Source organism: Lithobates pipiens, unplaced genomic scaffold (assembly GCF_037356315.1).
Source record: "Lithobates pipiens isolate NorthernLeopardFrog02 unplaced genomic scaffold, aLitPip1_a1.2 Scaffold_18, whole genome shotgun sequence".
NCBI lineage: Eukaryota > Metazoa > Chordata > Amphibia > Anura > Ranidae > Lithobates > Lithobates pipiens.
Window position 1 is genome coordinate 58340168 of NW_027507758.1, and position 27106 is coordinate 58367273.

The window sequence follows — 27106 nt, forward strand, 5'->3', positions numbered from 1 at the left end:
AGCCAATTCACAGATCTACTAGGCTGCCTGAACTCGGTAGAGGCAGCTAACTCAAGAGAACCAAAATGATGGCGTGTGACACGGGCCATCACACCCGAATTGCTACAGGATGAGGCTGGATTTACTGGGCAGGTGAGTACCCAGTAAATCAGGTAAGGAAGGGGAGGAGTCAAGTTGATCTTTAAAGTGGTTGTAAAGGCAGAAGGTCTTAACCTCCCTGGCGGTATGATTAGTTCTGGTTTTAGGTGCTGAAAGCGGTACAATTATTTTGCATGGAAATTTGGCGTTTTAGATTGTAGTCCTGTAATTCTTAGGAATAACTCTCTTAAATCTGTTCAAACCAGAGTCTAGCAGACATCCCGGGTATGATAAAGTTTATAATATAATAAATAATAATAAAAATTATTCAATAATGTAATCAAATCCATAAACACTGAAATTTGCTCATTTGCAGAATTGTCGCTGTCATTAGATTTAGTGTTTGATGACGAATTTCCCCACAAATCGATATCGCTCAATTCTGCAAGTGATTATAATTTATTATCGCTGTTTTCTAGTTGGTCTAAAATCACTTTTGACATAAAGGGACACTTTTTGGTTGCTATGGACAATCTCCAAATTCCAGGCAGAAAAAACAGTATTTATAATATAAAAATGCATGCAGGGCACTGCACAGACCACTAGGGACAAAGGAGGTGTGTCATTTTTTTTTATACAGTACTGTAATCTGTAAGATAACAGTACTGTGTGTGTTTTGTGTGTTTTTACTTTTTTGAATTTTGCGCCCATCTCCGCTCCCGTGCGCCATAACGTCGCAGGGAACGGAGCTCGGCGGCACTCGGGCACTGTGTGAATCGAGCGGAGGACAGCTCGATCACACAGCGCAGAGGACATCGCTGGATCCAGGGGACAAGGTAAGTAACTTCTCCCTGTATCCAGCGATGCGATCCCGATCCTGGCTCGGGGTTACCGCTTATGATACTAAAATCCCTACCCGAGCCAGACTCGGGATTACCGCCAGGGAGGTTAATGCATTCTATGCATTAAAATACAAAAATTTATGACTGTAGCACCCCCCTCAGCCCCCCTAATATTTATCTGAGCCCTATCTCTATCCAGCGATGTTGCTGGGACTCTCCTCCATATTGGCTGAGACAGCATTGTGGCGCCATTGGCTCCCACTGGTGTCAGTCAGTCAGCCAATGAGAAGAGAAAGGGAGAGGGCTGGGCCACGGCTCCATGTCAGAATGGACACAGGGAGCTGTGGCTCAGCTCGGGTGCCCCATAGCAAGCAGCTTGCTATGGGGGCACTCAACAGAAGGGAGGGGCCAGAAGAGCGGAAAGAGGCACCACAGAAGAGGAGGGTCTGGGCTGCTCTGTGCAAAACCACTGCATATAGAAGGTAAGTATGACATGCTTGTTATTTTTACCTAAAAAAAAAAAAAGGAGACTTTACAATCACTTTCAATGGAGCCTGCCTCCGTACAGTGCAGAGTTCAGATCACTTGACGATTATGTCTAATCTGATGTTGCAAGAGTCGCTGGTCCTCTTAACATGACTTTCAGGAATTTTTAATTGTTCCGATGATGAACCGAAACCTCACAGATTAAGTATTTTATTATGCCCAGCGGATACACCCTCTATGTCAATTATTTTGGGTATACCCATATTTCCAGATGGCAAGCTTTCACAATCCAAAAAAACAGCATATTATTTAGCAGAATGAAATTCTGATTAGTTAGGCACCAAATATGACACGTCCATGATGAATCTTTCACCTATAGGCAATATAGGTGTGCTTGGTGTCAGTGGCAGCTGGTGTTTTTTTTGGGGGGGCAACCCCCCTGGATCAGTGATTTTGGCCAGAGGCATACCCTCACCCTGTCAGCCGGTCAGCTCACCCGAACTACCCATCCCCCCCCCTCTGCGTGCAGTGTCGGTCAGTCATCCAGCCCCATCTAGGTCGCGGATGGGTGGTGGCCACCCCTACTTGGTGTCAAATCTTATCCTGTTAATAGTTCTCTGAAGAGCTTCATACTCAGAAAACATTTACAAGCCATTTAACAAGTTTCAGTAGTTGTCTGACACAGATAAACCTTTGCGGCATCTTCTAACCTTATAACTTGCTACAAAGTTACAGTGTTGCTGTCTGACCAGCCACGAAGAGACCAAGGAAAGCTTTTATACTACCTCATCTCAATGTAGGCAAAGTAGAATTCTTCCTCACAGCTGTTGGCTGCTGTTCCCCCTCCCCAGCTGTTATGTCATCAGGCTCTCGGTACAGCTCCCAGCACAGCTCCAAGAAAAGTATGTTGTTGGAGCAGATGTTATGTGCAGGGTAATGGCAGCAGTAAGTGCAATGGCACTCAAGGGCAGGCTCTGCTGCCCCTTTAAAATAGAGATGTGTGGTGGATTGGTTTTTCAGCTTAGAACTGGTTACAGGCACTAAAAATGTTGATGGTACCTGCATTTCCTCGCACATGTGAGCAGCTCAAACACCACATAACTTACAGGTTCCAGGGCACCAACCCAGTAAATTCAGTTGATTGGACAGGATTTGGAAAGGCACACACCTGTCTTTATAAGGTCCCACAGTTAACAGTGCATGTCAGAGACCAAGCCAAGAAGTCCAAGGAATTGTCTGTAGACCTCCAAGACAGGATTGTATTGAAGCACAGATCTTGGGGAAGGGTACAGAAAAATTTTCTGCATCATTGAAGGTTCCAATGAGCACAGTAGCAAAGTTTGGAACCACCAGGACTCTTCCTAGAGCCCGGCTAAACTGAGCGATCGGGGGAGAAGGGCCTTAGTCAGGGAGGTGACCAAGAACCGGATGGTCATTCCAACAGAGCTCCAGTGTTTCTCTGTGGAGAGATGAGAACCTTCCAGAAGAACAACCATCTCTGGAATACTCCACCAATCAGGCCTGTATGGTAGAGTAGACAGAAGAAAGCCACTCCTCAGTAAAAGACACATGACAGCCTGCCTGGAGTATGCCAAAAGGCACCTGAAGGACTCTCAGACTATGAGAAACAAAATTCTCTGGTCTGATAAAATAAGATTGAACGCTTTGGCCTGAATGGCAAGCATTATGTCTGGAGGAAGCCAGGCACTGCTCATCACCTGGCCAATACCATCCCTACAGCAAAGCATGCTGGGGGGATGTTTTTCAGCAGCAGTAACCGGGAGACTAGTCAGGATCGAGGCAAAGATGAATGCATCAATGTACAGACATCCTTGATGAAAACCTGTTCCAGAGCATTCTGGACCTCAGACTGGGACGGAGGTTCATTAATCTAACAGGAAAACGGCCCTAAGCACAAGCCAAAATAACAAAGGAGTGCCACCGGGACAACTCTGTGAATGTCCTTCAGTGGCCCAGCCAGAACCCAGTTTTGTACCCGATTGATAGATCTCTAGAGAGATCTGAAAATGGCTGTGCGCCGACGCTCCCCATCCAACCTGATGGCGCTTGAGAGGTCCTGCAAAGAAGAATGGAAGAAACTGCCAAAAAATAGGTGTGCCAAGCTTGTAGCATCAAACTCCAAAAGACTTGAGGCTGTAATTGGTGCCAAAGGTGCTTCAACAAAGTATTCAGCAGAGGCTGTAAATACTTATGTACATGTGATTTTTTTTTTTATTTTAATAAATTTGCAAAGATTTCAAAATACTTCTTTCACATTGTCATTATCGGGTATTGTTTGTAGAATTTTGAGGAAAATAATGAGTTTAATCCATTTTGGAATAAGGCTGTAACATAGCAAAATGTTGAAAAAGTGAAGCACTGTGAATACTTTCTGGATGCAGTGTATCACTATAAATGGTGGAAATAAAATATGCAGTTATGGGGGTTGTTGCTCTGTATCTCTTTGGATGGTAGTCGCAGAATCGCAATATAATGCAAATTGTCAGCTCAATGAGTTGAGCCAAAAGTATGAAAATTGTGCCTGTGTCCAAATATATATGGAGCTAACTGTATATTCCTATGGATCACTATATGTTTGTTCTTTTTTGCCCTGCAGCCCTTAGAAAGGAAGTGCTTTAATCTGCATCTGTTGAAATGCTTTGGCTGTTTGTGTTTTATCTGGTTACCAATAAAGATTGGATCTTATCCATCAAGTTGTATGACTCTTCATGCACCGTATTACACCGATTACACTTTTCTGAAGAACCTGTGCCCACACTGGTATCTACAGGAGTTGAGCAGCCAAGGATCTGATCCGACAAGTCTCACACTGAACTGCCATCTGCACCTCACTATAATGAGCTCAGACCCTGGATACCATTCTAATTCAGCACCACCACACACTGTTATTGGCGGCATAGAGATAAACATTCTTGAACTATGGAACATAACATTGGGGTTGATTTACTAAAACTAGAGAGTGCAAAATCTGGTGCAGCTCTGCAAGGTAGCCAGCTTCAGTTTGTTCAATTAAGCTTTGACAAAAAAAACCTGGAAGCTGATTGGTTTCTATATGCAGAACAGCACCAGATTTTGCACTGTCCAGTTTAAGTAAATCAACCCCATTGATTTCTATCTTTACCGTGTACCACACTGCTGAAGTAGGAGGTGCAGTGCAATCTACATATAGGGGTTCATTTACTAAAGGCAAGTAGACTGTGCACTTTGCAGGAGCAGTTGCTCCAGAGCTTAGTAAATGAGCAGAAGCAAAAATTTTATTTTATTTTTTCTTGCACGTGATTGGGCATTCTTTGCCAAATGAAACTTTACCTCATTTACTAAGTTCTGGAGCAACTGCACTTTACAACGTACACAATCTATTGGCCTTTAGTAAAGCAACTCCATAGTCTGTGAGCGAACCTGGAAACCTTTTCATGCCTCCAAGTAAGATTAATGTGCCAAGATAAGATATGTAGGTTGGGCATTTCTTGACATAAGAAAATATCAGTTAAAATAGAACTATAGGCAACATTTTTCCTTTCTGGATAAAGCAAGGGAGGGTTATAACCCCTGTCAGATTTTTTTTGGCCATGTGTGTCCCATTGCAGAGATTTCCCTTCACTTCCTGTCCCATAGCCAAACAGGAAGGGAGAGGAAATCCCTGTAAATTAAGGGAATTCCTGGGGGGCCCCAAGTCACCAGAACTAGTGTCCCCTTTGGAAGACTTCCCTTCTATTACTTTTCCGGGGACAACCCAAAATTTGGGAGTTTCTTTTACTTTCAATTATAAATGTAAACAGGACAAATAGAGAGTCTCTGTAACGGGGGCACAGACAGCAATAATAACTGACAAGCATAATAAATCCTCTCCACTTTATTCAAAACTAAAAAAAAGTTTTGCCTTTAGCTATACTTTAAGTCAGGGGTAGGCGACTTTAATGGGGTGGAGATCTACCTGAACAACACAGGAGAAGTCAAAGATCACCAGGCACAGTGTCGCCTCCTCACACCTAATTTAAAACTCTAATTGCAGTACTACTGTGTTGCAAATGTGAGGATTGCACAGCAATCATGGGTTTAAATCAGGTAGTGTGACGGCAACACATTGCCCCCTCACCACCTATCAACACACACTTGGATCGCTTTTCAGAGGAGAAGCACTTGTGAATGAGCTCTTGGTTGCATTCAGCAGTGGTACCCTTAGGGCTCATTAACACGTAAAGTTTGGGATGGTAAAACAGCAGGATATAATAGAAGTCTATGGCTAAACCTAGAAAACCTGCAGGAGAGCTGCAGGTACACTGCACTGCTGCCACAGTGTGGGTAAACAGCAGCACATCAGTGTGAAAGGAGCCCTATATTATTATACCCGGTGTATTGCTTCACACTGACCTGAAGATCTCTTCTTTCCTGCTGCTGGCATCACTCTGGAGACCGCTGGCCGAGATGAGAACAGCTAGAAATACCCACCCACATTCCAGGGCTGAGGATTGAAGGACTATTTTTTTTTTTATAAGGATCAGAGGACTTGGATGCTTGTTGTACTGGGTCTATAGATTATGGCAAAGTTGGTGATAGAATATTTACTAAAACCCCCGTAGGCTATCCCCTCTTCAGTCTATTATGAATGCTGCTGCCAGACTCATCTACCTTACCAGCTATTCAGTGTTCACCACCCCAATCTGCCAATCCCTACACTGGCTTCTGATCACCCAGCAAATGAAATTCAAAATACTAACAACATACAAAGCCATCCACAACTCTGCCCCGAGCTACAGCACCAATCTTGTCTCCAAATATCACCCAAACTGTCCTCTCTGCTCCTCTCAAAACCTCCTGCTCTCTAGCTCCCTTGTCTCTTCTTCCCGTGCTCATCTCCATGACTTTTTCAAAGCCTCTCCCAATCTTCTGGAACTTTCTACCTCAATCTGTATGGCTATTTCCTACTCTGGTGGCCTTCAGGCTATACCTGAAAACTCATCTCTTTAGGGAAGCCTAGCACACCTCCAACTAATCTTTTATCACATCTGTCAGCTCATCCCCTATAGTTGCAACCTTTTGCACCACTCGTCACACTCTATTAGATTGTAAGCTCTTCTGAGCAGGTCCCTCTTAACCCTCTTGTATTTTATTGTATTTTAACTGTATTGTCTCTCATTTATATTGTAACGCGCTGCATAAACTGTTGGTGTTATATAAATCCTGTATTATATTAATAATATTAATAATAATAACTTTAAGTGGGTTAGTAGCTGATGCCTGAACTGTTTTAGTTTTTTATTGCAAACTGTGTAAGAACCTGAATTTGACTGGTGTCAGCCTCTTTCAATCCCTGTACAGCAGGGCTGGAGTGCAAGAGGGAGAAGCAGTACATGGAACCAATCAGTTCATGTGCTGAGTTGAAGCATGCAGACAGAAAGAGAAATCAGTGTGATGAAATCAGCTCTTGATTGTGCTCCTAATTTCATTGTCCGGTCACAGGCTGAGGTGGGTCCAGGATGACCTGGGCTTACAGGAAGTAGATTGAATGATGCTGGCCATCAAAGTGAGGATATCATAGCAGACAAAAAAGGGGAAAACAGTAAATTAGTGGTGAATAATGGTTGTTTTATTTTATCTCTCTGGAGCTCTGCTTTAAAAAAAAACAAGGTAGAGATTGCTTAGGAGTGTAAGTAGAAGGAAATACTGATTTAATTTTGAGTGGCCATCGTTCAGTTCTAACTGTATAGACCAACAAACAAAAAGAAGAGATGGTTTCATGTTTCTTAAAGTGGTTGTAAAGGCTGAAGGTTCTTTAACTTCATACATTCTATACATGAAGGTAAAAAACCTTCTGTGTGCTGTTCCCACCACAGCCCCCCTATTACTCACCTGAGCCCCCTCTCGATCCAGCGTTGTGCGCGAGGGCCTCAGCTGTCCCAGGCCTCCCTCTCCTCATTGGCTGAGACAGCAGCGGGAGCCATCGGTTCCCAATGCTGTCAATCACAGCTAGTGAGCCAATGAGGAGAGAGTGGGGGCGAAGCCAAGCCACGGCACTTTGTGTCTTATGGGCGGATGCATAAAGCAAGGCTCATGCTCAAGCACGCACCAGTGCCCCCATAGCAAGCGGCTTGCTATTGGGGGAACTGGTCAAGGAGGAGGTGCCAGGATCACCGGCGGGGGACCTGAGAAGAGGCAAATCAAGGCTGCTCTATGCAAAATCATTACACAGAGCAGGTAAGTATAATATGTTTGTTATTCTTTATATGTTTTAAGCCAAACCTTTATTAACACTTTAAATTACAGTTAGTCCATGTCCTCTGCACACACATCCCTATACAGTTATCCTTCTACATTTAGCTGCAAGTGCCCAAGTGAATAACAAAGGGAACGAGGTCCTGCCAAATTGAGCAGTTTGCGGTAGTGAACTGTAAGAGCCCTTCTCCCACAAGGCTTTACTGCCGGTTTCCCTCAGTCAAGATGGCGGCGGGAGCACCGAGAGTGAAGTAGACACTGCTGGAATTGTGGATAAGTGTCCTAATATTAAAAGTGTCCTAAAATTAAAAGTCATCAGCTACAGTATATGTAGCTGCTGACTTTTATTGTTCCTTATTTCTGAAAGAGCCTGGCGCTCCTCTTTAAACTGCATAAGGGTTTCTTTATTGTTGGAGCGATAAGGATGTGGCACTCCCTTCCACAGTTGGTAGTGTCAGTGGAGAATGTAGACAAATTCAAAAACCTTTAGATGGGTTTCTTGCAAATGTAATGTAGAGGAATATGATAGGTGGATGATATGATATATGATATGTATTAATGGGGTCTCAACAAACCTCAATGTTTAAAAAAAACACACCTGAACTATTTTCTTACAGTGCTGGGCTGTAGTGCACTCCTGCACAGGTGAATTGTTTTCTACTGTATACGTGAATTGGCATGCAATTTAGAATGAATGGCAATACAACACAAAGCACATAAACCTGCATATTTCTGCAATGCAAAAGGGTGAATCTGCCCTAAAGCTTTATACACACAGGTGCCTATATAAAATCCAAGTCTTGTGAACAGAACAGCTAGAGTAGACCTCTAACATACACTATATTGTCAAAAGTAGTGTATGTTAGAGGTCTACTCTAGCTGTTCTGTTCACAAGACTTGGATTTCTTATAGGCACCCCTGTGGATAAAGCACATGAACTTTAATGGCATCCCAGTCTTAGTCCATAGGGTTTAATATTGCGTTGGCCCTCCCATTGCAGCTGTAACAGCTTCAACTCTTTTGTAAAGGCTGTGCACAAGGTTTAGGAGTGTGTCTATTGGAATGTTTGACCAATCTTCTTGAAGCGAATTTGTAAGGTCAGGCACTGATGTTGGACCAGAAGGCCTGGCTTGCAGTCTCCGCTCTAAATTATCCCAAAGGTGTTCTATCGGGTTGAGGTCAATCCAGTTCCTTCACCCCAAACTCGCTTGTCCGTGTCTTTATGGACCCTGCTTTGTGCTCTGGTCCAAATCATTTGGTAGAGGGGGAGATTATGGTGTGGGCTTGTTTTTCAGGGGTTGGGCTTGGCCCCTTAGTTCCAGTGAATGGATCTCTTAAGGTGTCAGCATACCAAGAAATTTTGGACAATTTCATGTTTCCAACTTTGTGGGAACAGTTTGGGGATGGCCCTTTCCTGTTCCAACATGACTGTGCACCAGTGCATAAAGGAAGGTCCATAAAGACATTGATGAGCAAGTTTGTGGTGGAGGAACTTGACTGGCCTGCACGCCCTGACCTCAACCCGATAGAACATCTTTGGAATGAATTAGAGTGGAGACTGTGAGACATGCTTTCTCGTCCAACATCAGTGCCTGACCTCACAAATGCGCTTCTGGAAGAATGGTGAAACATTCCCATAGACACACTCCTAAACCTTGTGGACAGCCATTCCAGAAGAGTTGAAGCTGTTATAGCTGCAAAGGGAGGGTCAACTCAATATTGAACCCTACGGACTAAGACTGGGATGCCATTAAAGTTCATGTGCGTGTAAAGGCAGGTGTCTCAATACTTTTGACAATATAGTGTACTTCCTTTATTAAGCCCTAAGATCAGTCCTCGTGTAATATACATTCAAGTTTTGAGTCTAACTGCATGCAATGGTTGAACTGGATAGGACTTGAATGTCCATATACACAAGTCTAAAGCTACCCATATAAGACTAGATGTCTCTCAAGACTGAAAGGCAAGAAGGCATTCCTCTGTCCCCTGTAACGCCAGCCTGGCTCACACGACTCACTCTTTGGATGGAAGTGTAGAATGTTCAATTAACACCTTTATGTTCTAATTAGGAGAAAAAAAGGTCCCATTGAGATTTTCCAACGTGCTAGAAAATCCTAGTTGTTCTGACTTTTGGAGCTGCACATTTTTGCCATCCCACGTGTAGCACTGCAGGGCCCGGTCCTTGTTCCTGCATCTTATATGATCAGATTGGGGTGAGATCGAGCCGTTTATGGCCAGTGGCAATCCTTAGGGGTTAATATACTTTCCATCTATTCTCTCAGCATATAGCAACTCCTCCGCAGCACAATGCATTGTGTGTATTTACTGCCAGATTAACCAGCATATCCCACCCCTTAACCAACGGATAATAATGAGCTAATCACCCAGCTCCGGACTATATATATCTCACAGCAGCATGTCCACTGCTTACAATGCACTTCTTAAACCGACTTTCACAAATATTGTCTTGGCAATCCCTTATTAGTATGTAGATGTATAAGAGACAACACAAACGATATACCAAGGCGCTAAACCTTATTGGCCAGTAGTGACTAAAGTAGCCCCAATAGTCCTGCTGCTGTAGGGTAGAAGAAATCAAAAGGTAAAACACAAAACAAAGCGCAAGGACCTTGAGAGTATGTATGGTGTCCTAATAAACAACCCACATGATGGTGCTGATGTTTTTATAAATTAGTTGCCTGTGAGTGCCAATTGTGCACTAATTTCAATGCCACACATAATTCTCAAGTTCATGCCCAAGAAATAAACACTCTTGGTGTTGAATTAACGACAATATCATACAGTGGGTATAGAAAAGAATCACGCCCTTTTAAAATAATCACATTTTGTTGCTTTGCAGCCTCAAATGAAGACAGACACTGTTTTTGTTATCCAGCTGTATTGACTAGGGCAACGTATAACACCCAAATAAAAGATATAACACCAACAGGTCAGAAAAAAAAAGAATTCAAAAACAGAATCACTGAGTTGGAAAAATGATTACCCTCCTATGTCAGTAATTTGTTGGACCACCTTTTGCTTTAATTTCAGCCTTTAGTCTGTTGGGATATGTGTCTACTAACTTTGCACATCTAGACTTTGCAATATCTGCCCACTCTCCTTTGCAGAACTTCTTATGTCCAGTTAAATTTGATGGTGACTGTTTGTGGACTGCAGTCTTCAAGTCATTCCATACATTTTCAATGGGGTTTAAGTCTGGGCTCCATACAAGGACATTCACATTTATGAATGTGGTGAAGCCTTCATAAAGGTAGTTGAGGAAAAAAATGTAATGCTATGCTTAATTTGGACATGGCTTCACCCTGGATTCAGCATTTGTGGATTATCATCCAGAGTAGGGGTCTCCAAACTTTCTAAACAAAGGACCAGCTTACTGTCCTTCAGACTTTGCGGGGCTTGGACTGTGCCCAGTAGAAGTAGAAAATGCCCAAGCATCAGTGGGAGGAATAGTGCCCCAAGGACCAGAAAAAGGCAAGAAAAGGGCTGCACAGTTTGGATCTACAGCAAACTTTCTCAGCCTTTATACCCCAGAGGACTCCAAAAATAATTTTCAGGTTTCAGAGAACCCTTACTAAAATTAGCTTATTGGGGTCAATAGGAAAAATTCCACCTACACTGGTTGCCGATAGGAATGATGCCATCCTTACAGACAACTAAAAAAATCATTAGCCTCATGCCCCTTTCTTTGCCAAGTGGCTTTGGACCTGGAACTATAGAGGCACCATCAGATGGGAGGTCAATCAGCCACATCTCAAGAAACCCCTTGCAACCTTTGGAGGAAACCTATTGTTCCAAAGATCCCTGGCTGGGAATGACTGATCTACAGGGTCCAAACTCACAGCACTGCCGATGACTCAATTTCCTATTCAGTCAGTGAATTCAATGAAAGGTGCCAAAGCTGCTGCTTTTCAACTACTGATTACTTAGCAATGGTGGAATGGGTTAATGAGAGAGAATTTGATTTGTTACATTTTTTTTTTTTTACAACACTGTGATCTTGCTTCACCCATGACAGATACAGGTCATCATTTAGGCTTGTATACCATCAATCAGTATGACCTTTTGATGAACAAATATCAAGTTTTCTCACTTTTGTTAACAATCTGCATTACATTTTTTTTTTCTCCAAGTGGATAGAACTTAACAACTACTGAATTGGAGAAAATTATTTTAAAAAGGAGTTGTTTAAAGAACAATTATATTAATAAGTTATTCTGGTTGTGTCTAAGCATCTGGATGTCAAGTTTTGAGACTAAGCCCTTGTACACACGGTTGGACATTCTGACAACCATATCAGTTTTATTTTGTCCAATGGATTTTGTCCGAAACTGTTGCATACACACGGTCTGACAAAGTTGTCGGAAAATCCGATTGTACATAACATGATGACGTTATTTCGTTACGACGGGACTACGTTCAGGCTAGTAGCCAATAGCTCTGGTCTAGGAATTTGATCTGAGGATGCGTGGCACTTTGTCCATCAGAGTAGGCTACACATGATCGGAGTATGTCCGATCGGATCATGTTGTCAGAAAATTTTATAGACAAGTTGGAAAACTTGGTCCGTCGGATATTCTGACGGAAACAGTCCGATGGAGACCACACACAGTCGGATTATCCGACAATACGGTCCGATCGGACACATTCCGTCGGAATCTCTGACCATGTGTACAAGGGCTTAGAAAACCTTTAGCAGTCAGGGTACTATTTGTGTTTTTATAGCATACAAGTAAAACTAAAATCTACTTACTCTTTCACTTCCTTAGAGCTGAAGTCCAGGTATCGGTTACTGATCCACTGAATCTCAAACCAATCCCGGAAGCCATTGTTCCCACAGCATTTGAATTCAATTTGGAGCAAGTCGATGGTCTTCTTCATGAAACATCTGCCTGGGGTGTCCGTGTCCTTGTAGTACCTCATGCCATTCTTTAATCCGTGTGCCAGAGTACTCTCCAAGGACCCCCTGGTCACAAGACACATCACAGCGATGAAGAAGGTGAAGATATTGAAGAGCAGACAGATAATCAGATAAGGTTTCAGCATTGGCTTCCACTTTGCAAATTTTGCAGGGTCCAGGGAATCATAGCAGATTTTCCCAGCAAACGCATTGAGGGAACAAGCCAGCACACCAATAAGTATGAGAGAATTGGGCACAAAATGGCTTTCAACATTATCCATCACCTCGCTCCTCTTCCTGAGCTCGATTTTTAGGAATATTCCCATAGTGAAAAGGGCTATGCCAGCTAATACACAGCACCAATTCATTAGCCATAACCCCTGAGCCAACTTGACTCTTTTCCTCTGGTTAAATCTAATCTTCATCAGTGCCATGTTTGCAGCAGGCAGAGAGTGGATATCTTGGGAATTTCAAAAGGTGGTTGACAGAATGAAGGAAAGATGTTTGGGGTCTCCCCTCATTCCACGAGTGACTTCATTACTTGTGGTTCTTCCATGTTTGCCATCCTAACCTAAAGACGGAGGTGACACGACAACTACTCTTTCCTGAGTTATTAATAGCTCCGTCATTAAAGGGTAATTGGCTGAAGGCAGCTACACCTATTGCTGGTGGCCCAGTCCCACCGAAGAAGAAGGAGCATGAAAGTTTCAGACGATTAAACCTACAAGTGCAAGACGTCATCTAAATACTTCTAATCCTCTTCATCCCATTTGCAAGAATCTCTGCCAGCTCTGATAATCAGCAGATATAATCCTCGTTTTACTGGCTACTGAATTTCTCCTTTCACAAAGTGATATATCTTTATACCAGTTTTTATTAGCTGGCAATTCATTTATTTTTTTGGATATGGTAAAAACAGAATCAAACCCCTATCAGGTTATATTTTGCTGCCTGTGTCTCGCTAGGGACATTTCCCTTTACACGTAGTTCTTGTCTTCGAGATACAAATTTCTCTAAAGTGAACAGACATCCCATCTTACAGATTTGTCAGTGACGGGTGTCCCCTTTGGAGGACTTTCCTCTAGTTTTTGCTCTGGTGGCAACTGTAACATTTGGGATTTCCTATCACTTTCTGTTTCAGTGACAGTGGTCACCAGGACAAATAAGGTAACACAGGGGAAACAGACAGCATTAAAAAAAACTGACAGAGTGACCTATCCTTCCCCACTCTGTTTAAAACTTAATAAAAAAAAAATGTTGCCTTTACATACACTTTAAATAAACTTAATGTTCAATGATTGTTTAAAGGAAAATTCTAGTAAAATCATGATTATAATATAATTTCCCAAAAGTAATGTTTTACAAACATATTCTTAACTTGCTTGGTCATCAGAGAATGTGTTCAGTATCTCTGTGACCAAAAAAAAAAAAAAAAAAAGAAAGAAAAAAAGTATAATAAAACTGCTTGCATGTATAGAATGTAGACATGTACAGATCGCTACAGAAGCTTTAAAACCCCACTGACTTTCCCACGACCACCCCTGTTGTCCCCCTCAGCAGTAGAAATGGGTGAACTGTTCGAGCTGAGCAAAAGTTTGGGCCGAACATCACCGGTTCACCAGTTTAGCCATGTCACCTGTTGGCACCGCCCCCTTGTGATGCATGCTGGGTCGATAACGTCACAAGGGGTCGGTGCCACCAGGTGATACCTATATAAGAACTGTCAAATGGCAGAACCGGCAGTAGGCGGTTAGCCTTCGTTGCAGGTGTAGCATTTTTGTTTTTTTCACGTCCGACGGCGGTGGCGGCATTGTGATTGACAATGGATCTACATTGGGGGACATTGTTTCTTTATGTTTTTTACATTTTTTAAATAAAGGACTTGTCAAAAACATGTACTGTTTATTAGGGGGCTGTTAGAGGGGGTTTCCAGATTCCAATAAAAGCCCCCCACCGCAAAGCACCACCCTATGTTGAGGGCATGTGACTTGGTATGGTTGAGGAGGGGGGACTCGCTCGTCCTTATTTATGGCTCTTCTTATTTATCATTTTGGCATGGGGTTTGGCATGGGGTTTCACTTAAAATCACTTTAAATTCACTTAAAATCCGAATGTACTGGGGTATGGCTCTTCTTATTTATCATTTTGGCATGGGGTTTGGCACGGGGTTTCACTTAAAATCACTTTAAATTCATGTAAAATCCAAATGTACTGGGGTAGGGCGCATGCCGTTTTTTCCACATTCTTGTTCTTTTTTTTTGTATTGCCAGGTGCCGGCAATGGCTTTCAGCTGTGAAGTACATGTAAATGCATTTTTTAAATGTCAGTTTTGCTGCAGCAGGTTTTATACATGGTACAGATGCACCACTTTACAGGCAGACTAAGGGGACCCCCCCCCCCGGAATTATATTTATCACTGCTCCTGAAAAAAATGATTGTTTTAAAAAAAAAATGTGCATTGCATTGAAGCATGACCCCCCAGGGCAGTACCCAGTGCCCCATACCCTTTATATGGCAAATTACTTGCATATAAGCTTTTAAAATGGCATATTTAGATTTTTCATGTTCAAGTCCCATAGACATCAATGGGTTTGCGGCTTTGGGACAAACTTTCTCCCTGTTCAGGATTTCTTTTGCAAACTGTAACTGGGGGGTGTGCGGCCCATCTCTACGCAGCAGTGTGTTATCCTTTTTAAAAAAATACTTTTTCTAGATGTTTTCAGGCAGATCAGGGAACACAGGGTCTCCTTTGTCTTCACTGTCACTGAGCAGTCCTGCGTCATGCATTGAGCATTGCTAATGTGACGATGTCAGGGCCGCTCTCTGCATCATCACACTGTCATTGTAGAGCTCCATGGTGATGCCTCCTTAATTCCTTCCACAGTCACAGGAGGTCCTTAGTATTCTTGGATAAATGATACTTGGATTGTTTGTTTGTTTTTTGTTTCATTCTTAACCCCTGCCTAGCACACTGCAATGGTGCAGTCCTATCAGTTTTTATCATTAGCAGGAATGTAGGATGCCTAGTCCTCAGATGTGCGCTATGGTTCCATCCACCTAAGTTGCTACTGTCTCATGTAGTGACATAAGGGCTGAAGAATGGAACTACATAACTTTTTTTATCTAGCAAGTGTTGCTTTAAAGACGATAGATATAGACAATTTACAGTTCCTCAGCTATGGATGAAGTACAAGTGCAAATGTGAAGAAGGCAGATGGGATTACTGGCACTTGCAGTTAATGAAGAGCCAGAGAGCCACGTGGTACCTAAAGACTCAGACACAACATTTTGATATACAGTGGTGAAAATGTATGTATGATTTTTACCTATAGGTAAGCCTAAAATAAGGCTTACCTATAGGTATCATAAATATCTCCTAAACGTGCGCCATTTAGGAAATATTTACTTTTGATGCAGCCAGTGACAGCACTGGAGCATGCCTGTGCCGGTCCTTCAGAGCCATGCCTTAGACCGTGACTCCCACATGTATGCATGGGAGTGACATCATCGCCGGCTTGGCCATTCATATCGGCGAAGCCCTCAAACCCAGACAGAAGACCGGGTGAAGATGGAAATAGTGACAGCGTGCCATTTGAGGGCCTTGTTTTCATGTAAATCTCTTATAATGTGCTAGTATGCGATGCATACTAGCACATCATGACGTAAACTACCCAGGGGCCTGATTTTTTATTTTTTTTAGGATGAGCCTTGCTACCACTTAAAATTCCAGCATCTACAGAAAATTAAAAGATTGTAATTAAGCTTTGCAAAATAATTTAACGTGCAATCTAGAATAATGATTTCTATAATGATCAACAATAATGATTTTAAATAATTTAAATGATAATCAGTACCAGGTAAGACCTCCCTTTACAGCAATATAAGCAATTCTGTATTACATTTTACTGAAAAGGATGATGGATTGTTTCCTGAGTAGAGATTAGCCAGGCCAATGCAAAATTGAAACTGTTAAATCCAAAGTGCAGGAGCCACTATGCCCCGTAGACACGATCGGACAATCCGCCGGACTTTGCAGCGGAGGTCCGCTGGACTTTCCGAAAAGAGCAGACTTGCCCACACACGACCACACATGAACAGACTTTTCCGGCAAACTTTTGGCGGAGGTCCGCTGGACCTTGCAAATGAATGGACTTTGCCCACACACGGAGTAAAGACCGTTATTTTGAACGTGACTCGAGGTACGATGGGACTAGAGAAGGAAGTCAATGTCCCCGCTTTCATCTGCGAGATTGACACCTTGCGAACCCCGTCGCCTGGTATGGGTTTTAAGGGTAACCCCTATGCCAAAAAATATTGTGGGGGCCCCCCCTAAGTCCTTTACCAGACCCTTATCCGAGCACGCAGCCCAGACGGTCAGGAAAGGGGGTGGGGACGAACGAGCACCCCCTGCCCTGAACCGTACCAGGCCGCGTGCCCTCAATATTGGTGGCGGTGGGTGCTTGTCCCCATGTTGATGCCCATGTTGATGAGGACAAGGGTCTCTTCCTGACAACCCTGGCCGTTGTTTGTCGGGGTCTGTGGGCGGGGGGCTTATCGGAATTCTGGCCCCCACCCTATGTGAATGAGTATGGGGTACATCATACCCCTACCCATTCACCTGGGGGGAAAAAGCGTCAATAAAAAAACACACAACACAGGTTTTTAAAGTAGTTTATTGGGCAGCTCCGGGGGTCTTCTTCCGACTTTGGGGGTCTTCTCGCCAGGCTCCTCCACTATCTTCTGCTCTTTTGCCGCTCTTTTGCTAGCGGAGGAGCCCGGGTTTCTCCTTCGTCGTTGTCGCCGTCCGGGGTCTTCTTCCAACTTCGTGGGTCTTCTTTTGACTTTGGGGGTCTTATCCCGCTCTCCGGTTCTGCTGCCGGGCTCCTCCGCTATCTTCCTCCAGCTCTTTTACTAGCGTTGGCCCGATCTTCTCGTTCGCCGTCTTCTTCTTCTTCTTCAATTTCTTCTTCTTCTTCCGATGTTAACACTAGCAAACTGCGATGGGTCACCGAATATGTGCTTACAGTGACATCACCAAAATCAAAATCTCCTGAGGCTAGCAGTCAGTTGGAATAAAGCCTTATGCCGCGTACACACGACCGGACTTTCCGTCAGACTAGGTCCTGAAATAGGGCCGAAAACCCAGAAAAAGGCTGCAGCGCCGGACTTCGTGGGCAAGGCTGCAGCCTCGCCTAAAAAAATGGAGAACCAGGCCGAGGACCCCAAGTGGCTGCCTTCTACTGCGGCCGATTTTAAAGTGGTCATGCAGGCTATAACTACCCTGACCGATAAGGTGGACCATATGACCGAGTTTGAGAAAAGGGTCTCCCAGACTGAGGACGTGGTACGTGACCGGGGGGCTGACCACCATACACTAAAGACCAAGGTTATGATGCTAGAGGCCCAGGCAGAGGATGCAGAAAATCGCAACAGAAGAAATAACTTGCGTATTCTGGAGCTCCCTGGGGGGGCCGAGGGTGCAGACCCCACTGCCTTTGCTGAACATTTATTACAACAATTATTCCCCTCATCACATTTTTTTCTCCTTTTTTTACTGTTGAGAGGGTTCATCGCATGCCCTCCACTAGGGGGCCCCCAGAGAGCACTGCCCCACATTTTTTTTTAAAGCTGCCTTATTTCCGGGATAGGGATACGGTGATGAAGGAAGGCAGAGCCCAAGGCGAATTCCACTTTGAAAATGCCAAACTCCTGATATTTCCGGACTATTAGTTGGAGACCCAGAGGCAGCACAAATCCTATGATGCACTGAGAGCCAGGCTTCGCTCCAAATACAAGTACAGTATGTTGTTCCCGGTCAGGTTGCAGGTGGGAGATGGAGAATCTGTTCGGTTTTTCACATCCCCAGAGGAGGCCTCCATGTGGATCGACACATTACCACGCAGATAAGTACTTATCTTGGCTACCTGCTCATACAGGCCAAATTCACCTGCTGCTTTCTGAATGTGCCTTCTTTGTATACACTGATCTGGTTCAACCTTCTGGATCCTAACAGCTCTCATACGCCAGTATACATCCCATCCCATGGCTCCTGGGGACCAAAAGAATATGTTCCTTACTAACCCCTGAGGCCTAGCTGCTGGAGGTACACCCATGTGACCAGGGGTGGACTAACAACTCATGAGGCCGCCGGGCAATAGGAGATTATGGGGCCCCGGGAAATAGGAGAAGATTATGGGGCACCTGGGCAATAGGAGATTATGGGCCCCCCAAGTAATAGGAGATTATGGTGCCCCCAGGCAATAGATTATGAGGCCACACAGTATATACACACACACATACAGTATACACACACAGACACACAATATACATACACAGAATACACATACACAAACTGAAAAGGTACTGGAGAGGTGGGGCAGCTATAACCTTGGGATTTTTTTAAAAATACAGATTTTTACATACTGTCGCTGCTTTTATTGAGGCTGGCAACCCTGATGGGGCCCCTTGGTGGCATGGGGCCCGAGGGCTCGAATGGTCAGTCCGCCCCTGCATGTGACTGTATCCTGTTTTGCCCTCCCATCTCCCCCCTTCTCCCCATCCTGATACCTAGGTCTTTACTTTTGGTAGCACGTGTACCGTCACTGGTCACTGTTAAAGTTTTGCACTGCTGGGAGACTGCACCCATATTTTTGGATCCTGTCCCCAGCAGAGGACTAAATGTGTGTCATCTAATTGCTGGACTGTGGATGCCATTCCACACACGTTTCCCCATTGCAGCCGTGTTCGCCTTTGTTCTGAGTTGGGATCCTAAGCCTCCCCAAAGTTGGAGTCGGGGTTGGCGATGTGGGGGGTGGAGGGGTTTGTTGGGACGGTTCTGTTATGATTTTTTTTATTATACTTTCACAAGCGATGTTCTAATATATGACATGGCATACTTGGGACGTCATGTCCTGATTTATGTGGTGGTCCGTGTTCAGCTCCTGGGCCCAGTGGTTGTGTTCCACTAGTGCCACAGGGCGAATATGGCTGAGTGCAATATAATTTCGTGGAAAACTAGGGGTCTAAACTCCTTTGTGAAGAGGTCACCGGTGTTTCAGTTCCTCAATACTTACCGTACCCAGATCTGCATCCTACAGGAGACTCACCTAACAGGCAGCAAACTTTTAAGTCTTAGGAGGCCCTGGGTGGGACATCAATACCACTCCACCAATACTAATTACTCCAGAGGGGTTAGCATTCTAGTTCACAAATCCTTACCTTTCAGGCTGATGGCACTGGAGCTGGACCTGGACATTCATACTGCATGCTATGATAGATAGGTTGGAGCTGGTGGTGGGGGGACTGTACTTACCCCCCCCCTCTGGCCTTCATGAGACTACTCAACCAGCCAACATCCAAGATTGCTGTATTTGCTACGGATAATGTGGTGATAATGGGTGACTTTAATTTGGTCCCGGAGCCTGGGATGGACAGACTCTCTGCTGCAGCAGGGCCACTCCCGGAACTGCTCGCATAGGCGGGCGCCTCCAACTTGACTGACATGTGGAAGTGGCATTATCCTCACCAGCGAGCTTACACATGTCACTCAGGGAGTGATCACAGACAAAATATACTTATATGCTGACGACACTCTCCCATTCCTCAAAGACGTCTTCTTCCGCCCACCGACCCTCCACATTGTGGATGTGTTCGGCTCATTTTCAGGCATTAGGGTCAACTGGGGTAAGTCACTCCTCTTCTTGCTTCATGCGTTGGGACATCACCCTCCAACGGTTACCCTCTTAAATTGGACTTCAGAAATCAAATACTTAGGGGTGCTGATTAGAGCTCCTCTGTCCTCATGCATAGAACCGAATCTCATGCCACTACTAAAGACCTTTTTCACAGAAATGCATGACCTGGAGATCTCTTCCTCTTTCACCAGTGGGTAGGGTGAACCTGGTTAAGATGATCTACTTGCCTAAATTCCTATAGTTTTTCCACAACTCACTAGTGCCCCCAGCCTCATTTTTTGCCATACTGAAAGGTATCATATCCTCCTCCTTTGTGTGGAATTAGCCATTTCCACCCTACAATTCCCCATTACTCAGGGGGGTCTATCCCTAGCCCTATCCCTTTCAGGTGTATTTTTGGGGCGGCGGTTCTGGTAACAGTCAGGTGGTGGTTCTCTCAGCCCAGAGACAACCCAGCGGTAACCCTCGAAGTTGTGATTATGGGATCATACTCCTCCCTCAGCATGCTGATGTTCAGGGGATCAAGATCTCACCCCGGCCTCACAGAACTCATGCGTACGACAATCTCGGTATGGCACAGGGTTGGAACGCGAACTGGCTCCCGAGGGACGTACTCCCCTCACCTCCCTCTATGGGGTAAACCCAACCCCCCGCACCTGAACAAAGTCCCAGACTCACAGATTTGGGCAAGGAAGGGGATAGTCACTGGCCGTAAATTGCGATCGTTCCCTGACCTCAGGGATGCCTATCAGCTGCCGGGTTGGATGCTATTTCGAAATTATCAAAAAATAAGCATTCCCACCTTCTATTACCCTGGAATCGGACTCCGTAGAGGGATTACTTATTGCCAAAATCATAGATAAACCTTTATCCTCCCTATACATCTGTTCGTGTACTCAAGCTGAAACGAACTTGGGTTCTGCAGCAGGACAATGATCCTAAACACACCAGCAAGTCCACCACCGAATGGCTGAAGAAAAACAAAATGAAGACTTTGGAGTGGCCTAGCCAAAGTCCTGACCTGAATCCTATTGAGATGTTGTGGTATGACCTTAAAAAGGCCGTTCATGCTCGAAAACCCTCTAATGTAACTGAATTAGGACAATTCTGCAAAGATGAGTGGGCCAAAATTCCTCCAGGACGCTGTAAAAGCCTCATTGCACGTTATCGCAAACGCTTGGTTGCAGTTGTTGCTGCTAAGGGTGGCCCAACCAGTTATTAGGTTTAGGGGGCAATCACTTTTTCACACAGGGCCATGATGGTTTGGATTTTTTTTCACCTTTAATAATAAACACCTTCATTTACAAATTGCATTTTGTGTTTACTTGTGTTGTCCTTGACTATTGTTTAAATTGGTTTGATGTTCCGAAACACTTAAGTGTGACAAACATGCAAAGGAACAGGAAATGAGGAAGGGGGCAAACACTTTTTCACACCACTGTATTCCTCCACTGGAAGGATTCTACACCACCTACTGTGCCTATGTGGCATTCGGTTCTGGACTCAGTGCTACCACTTTATAAAATCACCTATATCAAACAAAACTGCTCTGGCAAGTTTGAAAAAATATGGTCGGGATGGATAGATGCCTGGGGGATAGAGCTTTTGGATGATGCTCAGGGTATTCAAGCTGAAGAACCACAATAATAAACCACAGGTTTGCTCCCCTGTATGTTATTGACCTGCTACAGTATGTAAACTACCCACTCACACAAGGTCCTCTCACCCCCCCCCCCCCACCCTTCCTTTTCCTCCCCCCCCCCCCCCCCACGTGACCTCCTTGGGTAATTGTGCTGGAATATGTAACTACTGAACCAATATTCAATGTGATATAGGGATTTCGCTCCCATCTCTCCTATGGATAATAGATAGACACATAATACTGTTATCTGTATCAATTTGTATAATACTAATTCTGCATTTGCATTGCTTGTACTGTAAAGACCTGAATAAAGATCTAAAAAAAAGAACACTGTAAGCCCTCACAGTTACTCTTGGTGGGCGCAGGAATGGGCCCTTTTGTGAAATATTGTATCAAGAATTGTAATTACATGCCCCTGTTAAACAGGGGCAGAAAAATTGGGCCTTGGGTGGTGGTGGTGGTGCCACAACACTGTAACCCCTCACCAGGACTGGACTGGGACAAAAATTTGGCCCTGGACTTCATCCAGACCGGCCCACTTTAATTTTGCAAACAAGCACAAAAACAGTATATAAACTATACGCAATTATGCAAAAAAACATAAGTAGCATAATATAAGGAGTCCTCACTAACCTCTTATTATTTCACTTATTCTCCTCTGTATTTTTTCTCATCCTTCTCACATCACTGCGTAAAGTTGAGGGTGAGCTGTGCAGCCATTACTTGGCAGGCTCACTGAGACCGGCCCACTGAGCCATCGGCCCACCGGGAAACTCCCTGTAGTCCCTATGGCCAGTACATGCCTGCCCCTCACAGATACTCTTGTTGGGTGCAGGAACGGGACCTGCTGTAAAACATGACTGCCGGTTTCTTGTCCTTCTGTGACACCCCCTCTCTCTAGGCTCACGTTACTCCCTTCCTCAACCTGGGAACCAACATCGGAGCCTTCAAATCGCTGCACATCCTCCAGCAGCATATAACCCACACTGTGGTCGAATAATTCTGGGGACTCCTCTGTGCATGATGGTGGGGCTACAGAAGGAGTGACTGTGGAAAAGGAGTCAGTGGAATAGGCCGCTTTGGCAGCTGCAAATTGACAGCTGCTAAGCATTGATCACAATCCCATAATCTGTGAAAACATATACACAAAAAACAAGAAAAAGCAGCGCTGTGTGATACTGAACCTTACAAATGCATAGATAGTGCCATAAACAATGAAAACCAATATTACTAAAAAATATAACTATGAAAAAAAAAAATCTTTTTTGTGTAACAAGCAAGCTCACGGTGAAAGAAATTTAGTATTATCCATTCACATCAAGTATCCAAAAAAAAATATTTTTTCTCCCAATTTTCCTCAATCCACAGAGACAAAAGTACAAATTGGGGTATTATACATATTACTGTCCAAAAAGTGACTCTAGTGATGCTAATCCTGATCAGAAGAGGGTGACATGACACACGTGCTCCCCCCCATGTGAATGCGCTCACCTCCAACAGTGTGACCGCACACTTAAGTTTGGTCCACATAAGCAGGTGAACCACTCCTGGCCTTTAAGCATAGGATTCCTCTCCAAGCGACTTCCAAACTTGTATGTGTCAGCAGCTTTTACAAACAAGCATGTATCCGAGCTCCTCCGCCATCCTGGCCCCCCCACATGTGACGACATAGGGTTAATCGTGTGTCTTCCTTAGAGGGTACATGCTTTGGCCAATCATCATACAGCAACGCACCACGATCTCGCAGTGCATTATGGGGCGTTCCGCGGTACTCAAATTTTTCCCGAATGTTTTGTTTTAAAACAAACAAACACCCGATGTTCATGTCAAACTTACGTTCGACTCAAACTGTGGATTAATCCCTAATTGGGAATATCTCACCAAAAATATTATTTTTGTTGCAGGGGATTCCTGATATCTGACTTGTATCTTAGTGTAGACTTCTGGGAAAATCAGTGAGCCAATCACACAAGCAGGAAATATGGTTTCTGGGTGGAATTTTGTATACATTCTGTGTACAGAAAACCTACAGGTTGCCATATTGCATTTTTCAGAAAATTAAAATGCTGCAGCTTGAAAAGGAGAGGTATTTTTTTAATAACATTCAGTTACAATATGACAAGTCGCAATTGTATAAGCTATGTTACTTTATTTTAATTTTTTTGCAAATTTTTTTCCCCTACGGAAAAAAAGTGGAGTTACCCTTTAAATAAAATACTTTTTTAGCATGATCAGTCATATTTTAAATATCAATTGCAAAAATTCACAATTTCTGCCAGGGGGTGCAAACCTTTGAGCGCAATTGTAAGTACAAACCACGTGTGTTTGTATACAAGAGACATCGCAGTTCGGATTTACTTGACACGGAGGAGGCGGTGTTTTGGAGTACAGAAGGCGTTGCATGCAAGCAGTGGAGGTTAAGCCTGTAAAAGGCCAGTGCTCAGGACACCCATAAGCTAACCTCGGTAAGCCTGTGACCTGGTATACATTCTGCTGGTGATTAGTAGGTAGACAGATAAATGGCAACTTCCACAATCGGCTACTTGACCTAATATTTCACCCTGTCTCCTGACAACATTAGAATGGAGAACTCTCACTTCACACGGAGATTCAAAGGAACATGGCCTCCAAATCATCTACTCTAACTCGACACGTGTTATTTGTGTTAACAAGCATTCGGATTGAATTCAGATTACTATTGGGTCAGCTATTTAACACATTTTCTTTTTTTTCAATTTAAAGGAATCTGCCCCTATGAAAAGCGGACACAAATGTCCATATGATGATCATTCGATTATCTGTTTGTTAGTAGAGTGCTTTCGACAGCTAATTCCGACTGTTTAGACAAAAAGCAAAACAAAATAGAAACAAAGTTGCAAGCTAGAACATCTTTATTATAAGTCAACCACTTGACGAACGCCCTATAGCAGATATACTGCTACAGGCATGGGCGTCCGCAGGTAGGGGCAAGGGGGGTCAAGTGCCCCCCCCCTGGAATCAGGGATCAGATCTTAAATTCAACACAGTTCCATCGCTATCGGGGTGCGGGCAGCCCACACCCGTGTGCAACCCGCCAGTGGGGTGACACCATCAAGGTTCTCTATCAGTGTGACTGCGGGCTCTTTTTCCTGCTCAGTCCAGTAGAGAACTTGGCGGTGCTGTGACAGGAGAACTTGGGAGAAGAGACGACGGCTCTCACCAGGTTCCTCGCCCAGCTTCCTGCCCGCTCCGTTCCTTCCCTATTGGCCATAACTGAGGGCCAATCAAAGGAGACTAGGAGAGGAGAGCATCATGGGACATGTAGTCCCAAAGATTGGCAGCCCCATTTTCCACAGGGAGGAAGCTACAGCTCGATCAAGAGAGAGATTGAGATACTGCAGCCTGGAAAAAAGCTGAGGGAGAGAGTGCTACAGGACAAAGAATGAGGAGTGTGCTGGGCAGAAACCAGAGAGAGAGAGCCACGCTGCCCAGTGCCACCAGAGAGAGAGCTACACTGCCCCGCGCCACCAGAGAGAGCCATGCTGTCCAGCGCCACCAGAGAGAGCCATGCTGCCCAGCACCGCCAGAGAGAGAAAGATTGAGCCACTGCCAGGGTACAGACATGCTACACTACTGACCGGAATTGCCCCCGGGGAACCCAAAGTGAGCGATCGTCCAGCCGGAGGGATCACTCCTGTAAGTTTCACTGGGTCTGGTAAGAGGGCCTGTTGGCCATTATCAGTTACTTATCCTAGGGATTGTACTACGTCTGCAGTCTCTGACCATGATAATGTGATAATGACATTGTCGAAAAGGGTCGGCGCATGGGTGACCCTAAAATTATGCCCCCCCCTGAAAAAAGTTCTGCGGACGCCCATGGCTACAGGGTGGCCGCAGTGTGTAGGATCACGTGTATATATACACGTAATCCTGCACTTCCGGGTAGCGGGCTCGAATAAGCAATGGCTCGCTCCCGCTGCGATTATACACATGCTGATCAGCAGGTACCACGGACTGGATGTCCACCGACACTCACTAAATGTTCAGTACACAGGCAGAATGGCGATCTGCCTATGTAAACAAGGCAGATTGCCATTATGTCAGTAGGGAAGGCATGGATCCTGTGTTCCTGCAAAGCAGGGACTAGGATCCATAACTTCCTCTAGTTAAAGTACCTCCCACACAGTACACAAACACTGGATATGCACACAGTTAACCCTTTGATCGCCCCAATGGCAACCCCTTCCCAGCCAGTGTCTTTAGTACAGTGACAGTGCATATTTTTAGCACTGATCCCTGTATTAGTAACACTGGTTCTAAAAAAAAGTGTCAAAAGTGTCAGTTAGCGCCCGATTTGTCCGCCATAATATCACAGTCCCACTGTAAGTTGCTGCTCAAACACAAACACTGGATATGCACACAGTTAACCCTTTGATCGCCCCAATGGCAACCCCTTCCCAGCCAGTGTCTTTAGTACAGTGACAGTGCATATTTTTAGCACTGATCCCTGTATCAGTAACACTGGTTCTAAAAAAAGTGTCAAAAGTGTCAGTTAGCGTCCGATTTGTCTGCCATAATATCACAGTCCCACTGTAAGTTGCTGCTCGCCGCCATTACTAGTAAACATAAATAAATATGAATTCCATAAATATATCCCATAGGTTATAGAAGCTATACATTTTGTGCAAACCAATCAATATATGCTTATTGGAATTTTTTCTACCAAACCCATGTAGCAAAATACATTTTGGCCTAAATTTATGCAGAAATTAGATATTTTTTTTTAAAATTATTTATGTTTTATAGCAGAAAGTAAAAACATTTATGTATTTAATTTTTTTAATTGTCGGTCTATTTTTGTTTATATCGCAAGAAACCCCCAAAAAAACACAGAGGTGATCAAATACCACCAAAAGAAAGCTATTTGTGGGGGGAAAAAAACAGCCCACCCACCCCAAAGATAGTGCTTGATGGACATTTCGGAACGTCCCGCATGCGCACTGCCCCAGTGTGAAAAGACACACTGGAATGAATTGGAGGCGGTTTTCAGGCGCTTTGCAGAGGCTATTTCCAACGCTTGCGCTTTGCAGAGGCTATTTCCAGCACTTAAACACCTGAAAACTGCCCCAGTGTGAAAGGGGTCTAAAGCCTGCAGATACAGTGCCTTGCAAACAGAGGCATAACTAGAACCTTCAGGGCCCCGGTGCAAGAAATCATGGAGGGCCCCCCTGAC

At 44.3% G+C, this 27106-nt stretch overlaps 1 protein-coding gene across 1 annotated transcript in view; it reads right to left on the minus strand.

Annotated features, from left to right (window-relative positions):
• The window catches only part of PRPH2 (peripherin 2), a 45370-nt gene extending 32110 nt beyond the window's left edge, over positions 1-13260 (minus strand). The window contains exon 1 of the mRNA XM_077485712.1: positions 12412-13260. Within this exon, the coding sequence (XP_077341838.1) occupies positions 12412-12992 (581 nt within the window). The 5' untranslated portion in view covers positions 12993-13260. The remainder of the gene's footprint in view (positions 1-12411) is intronic.
• Positions 13261-27106: the final 13846 nt, after the last annotated feature.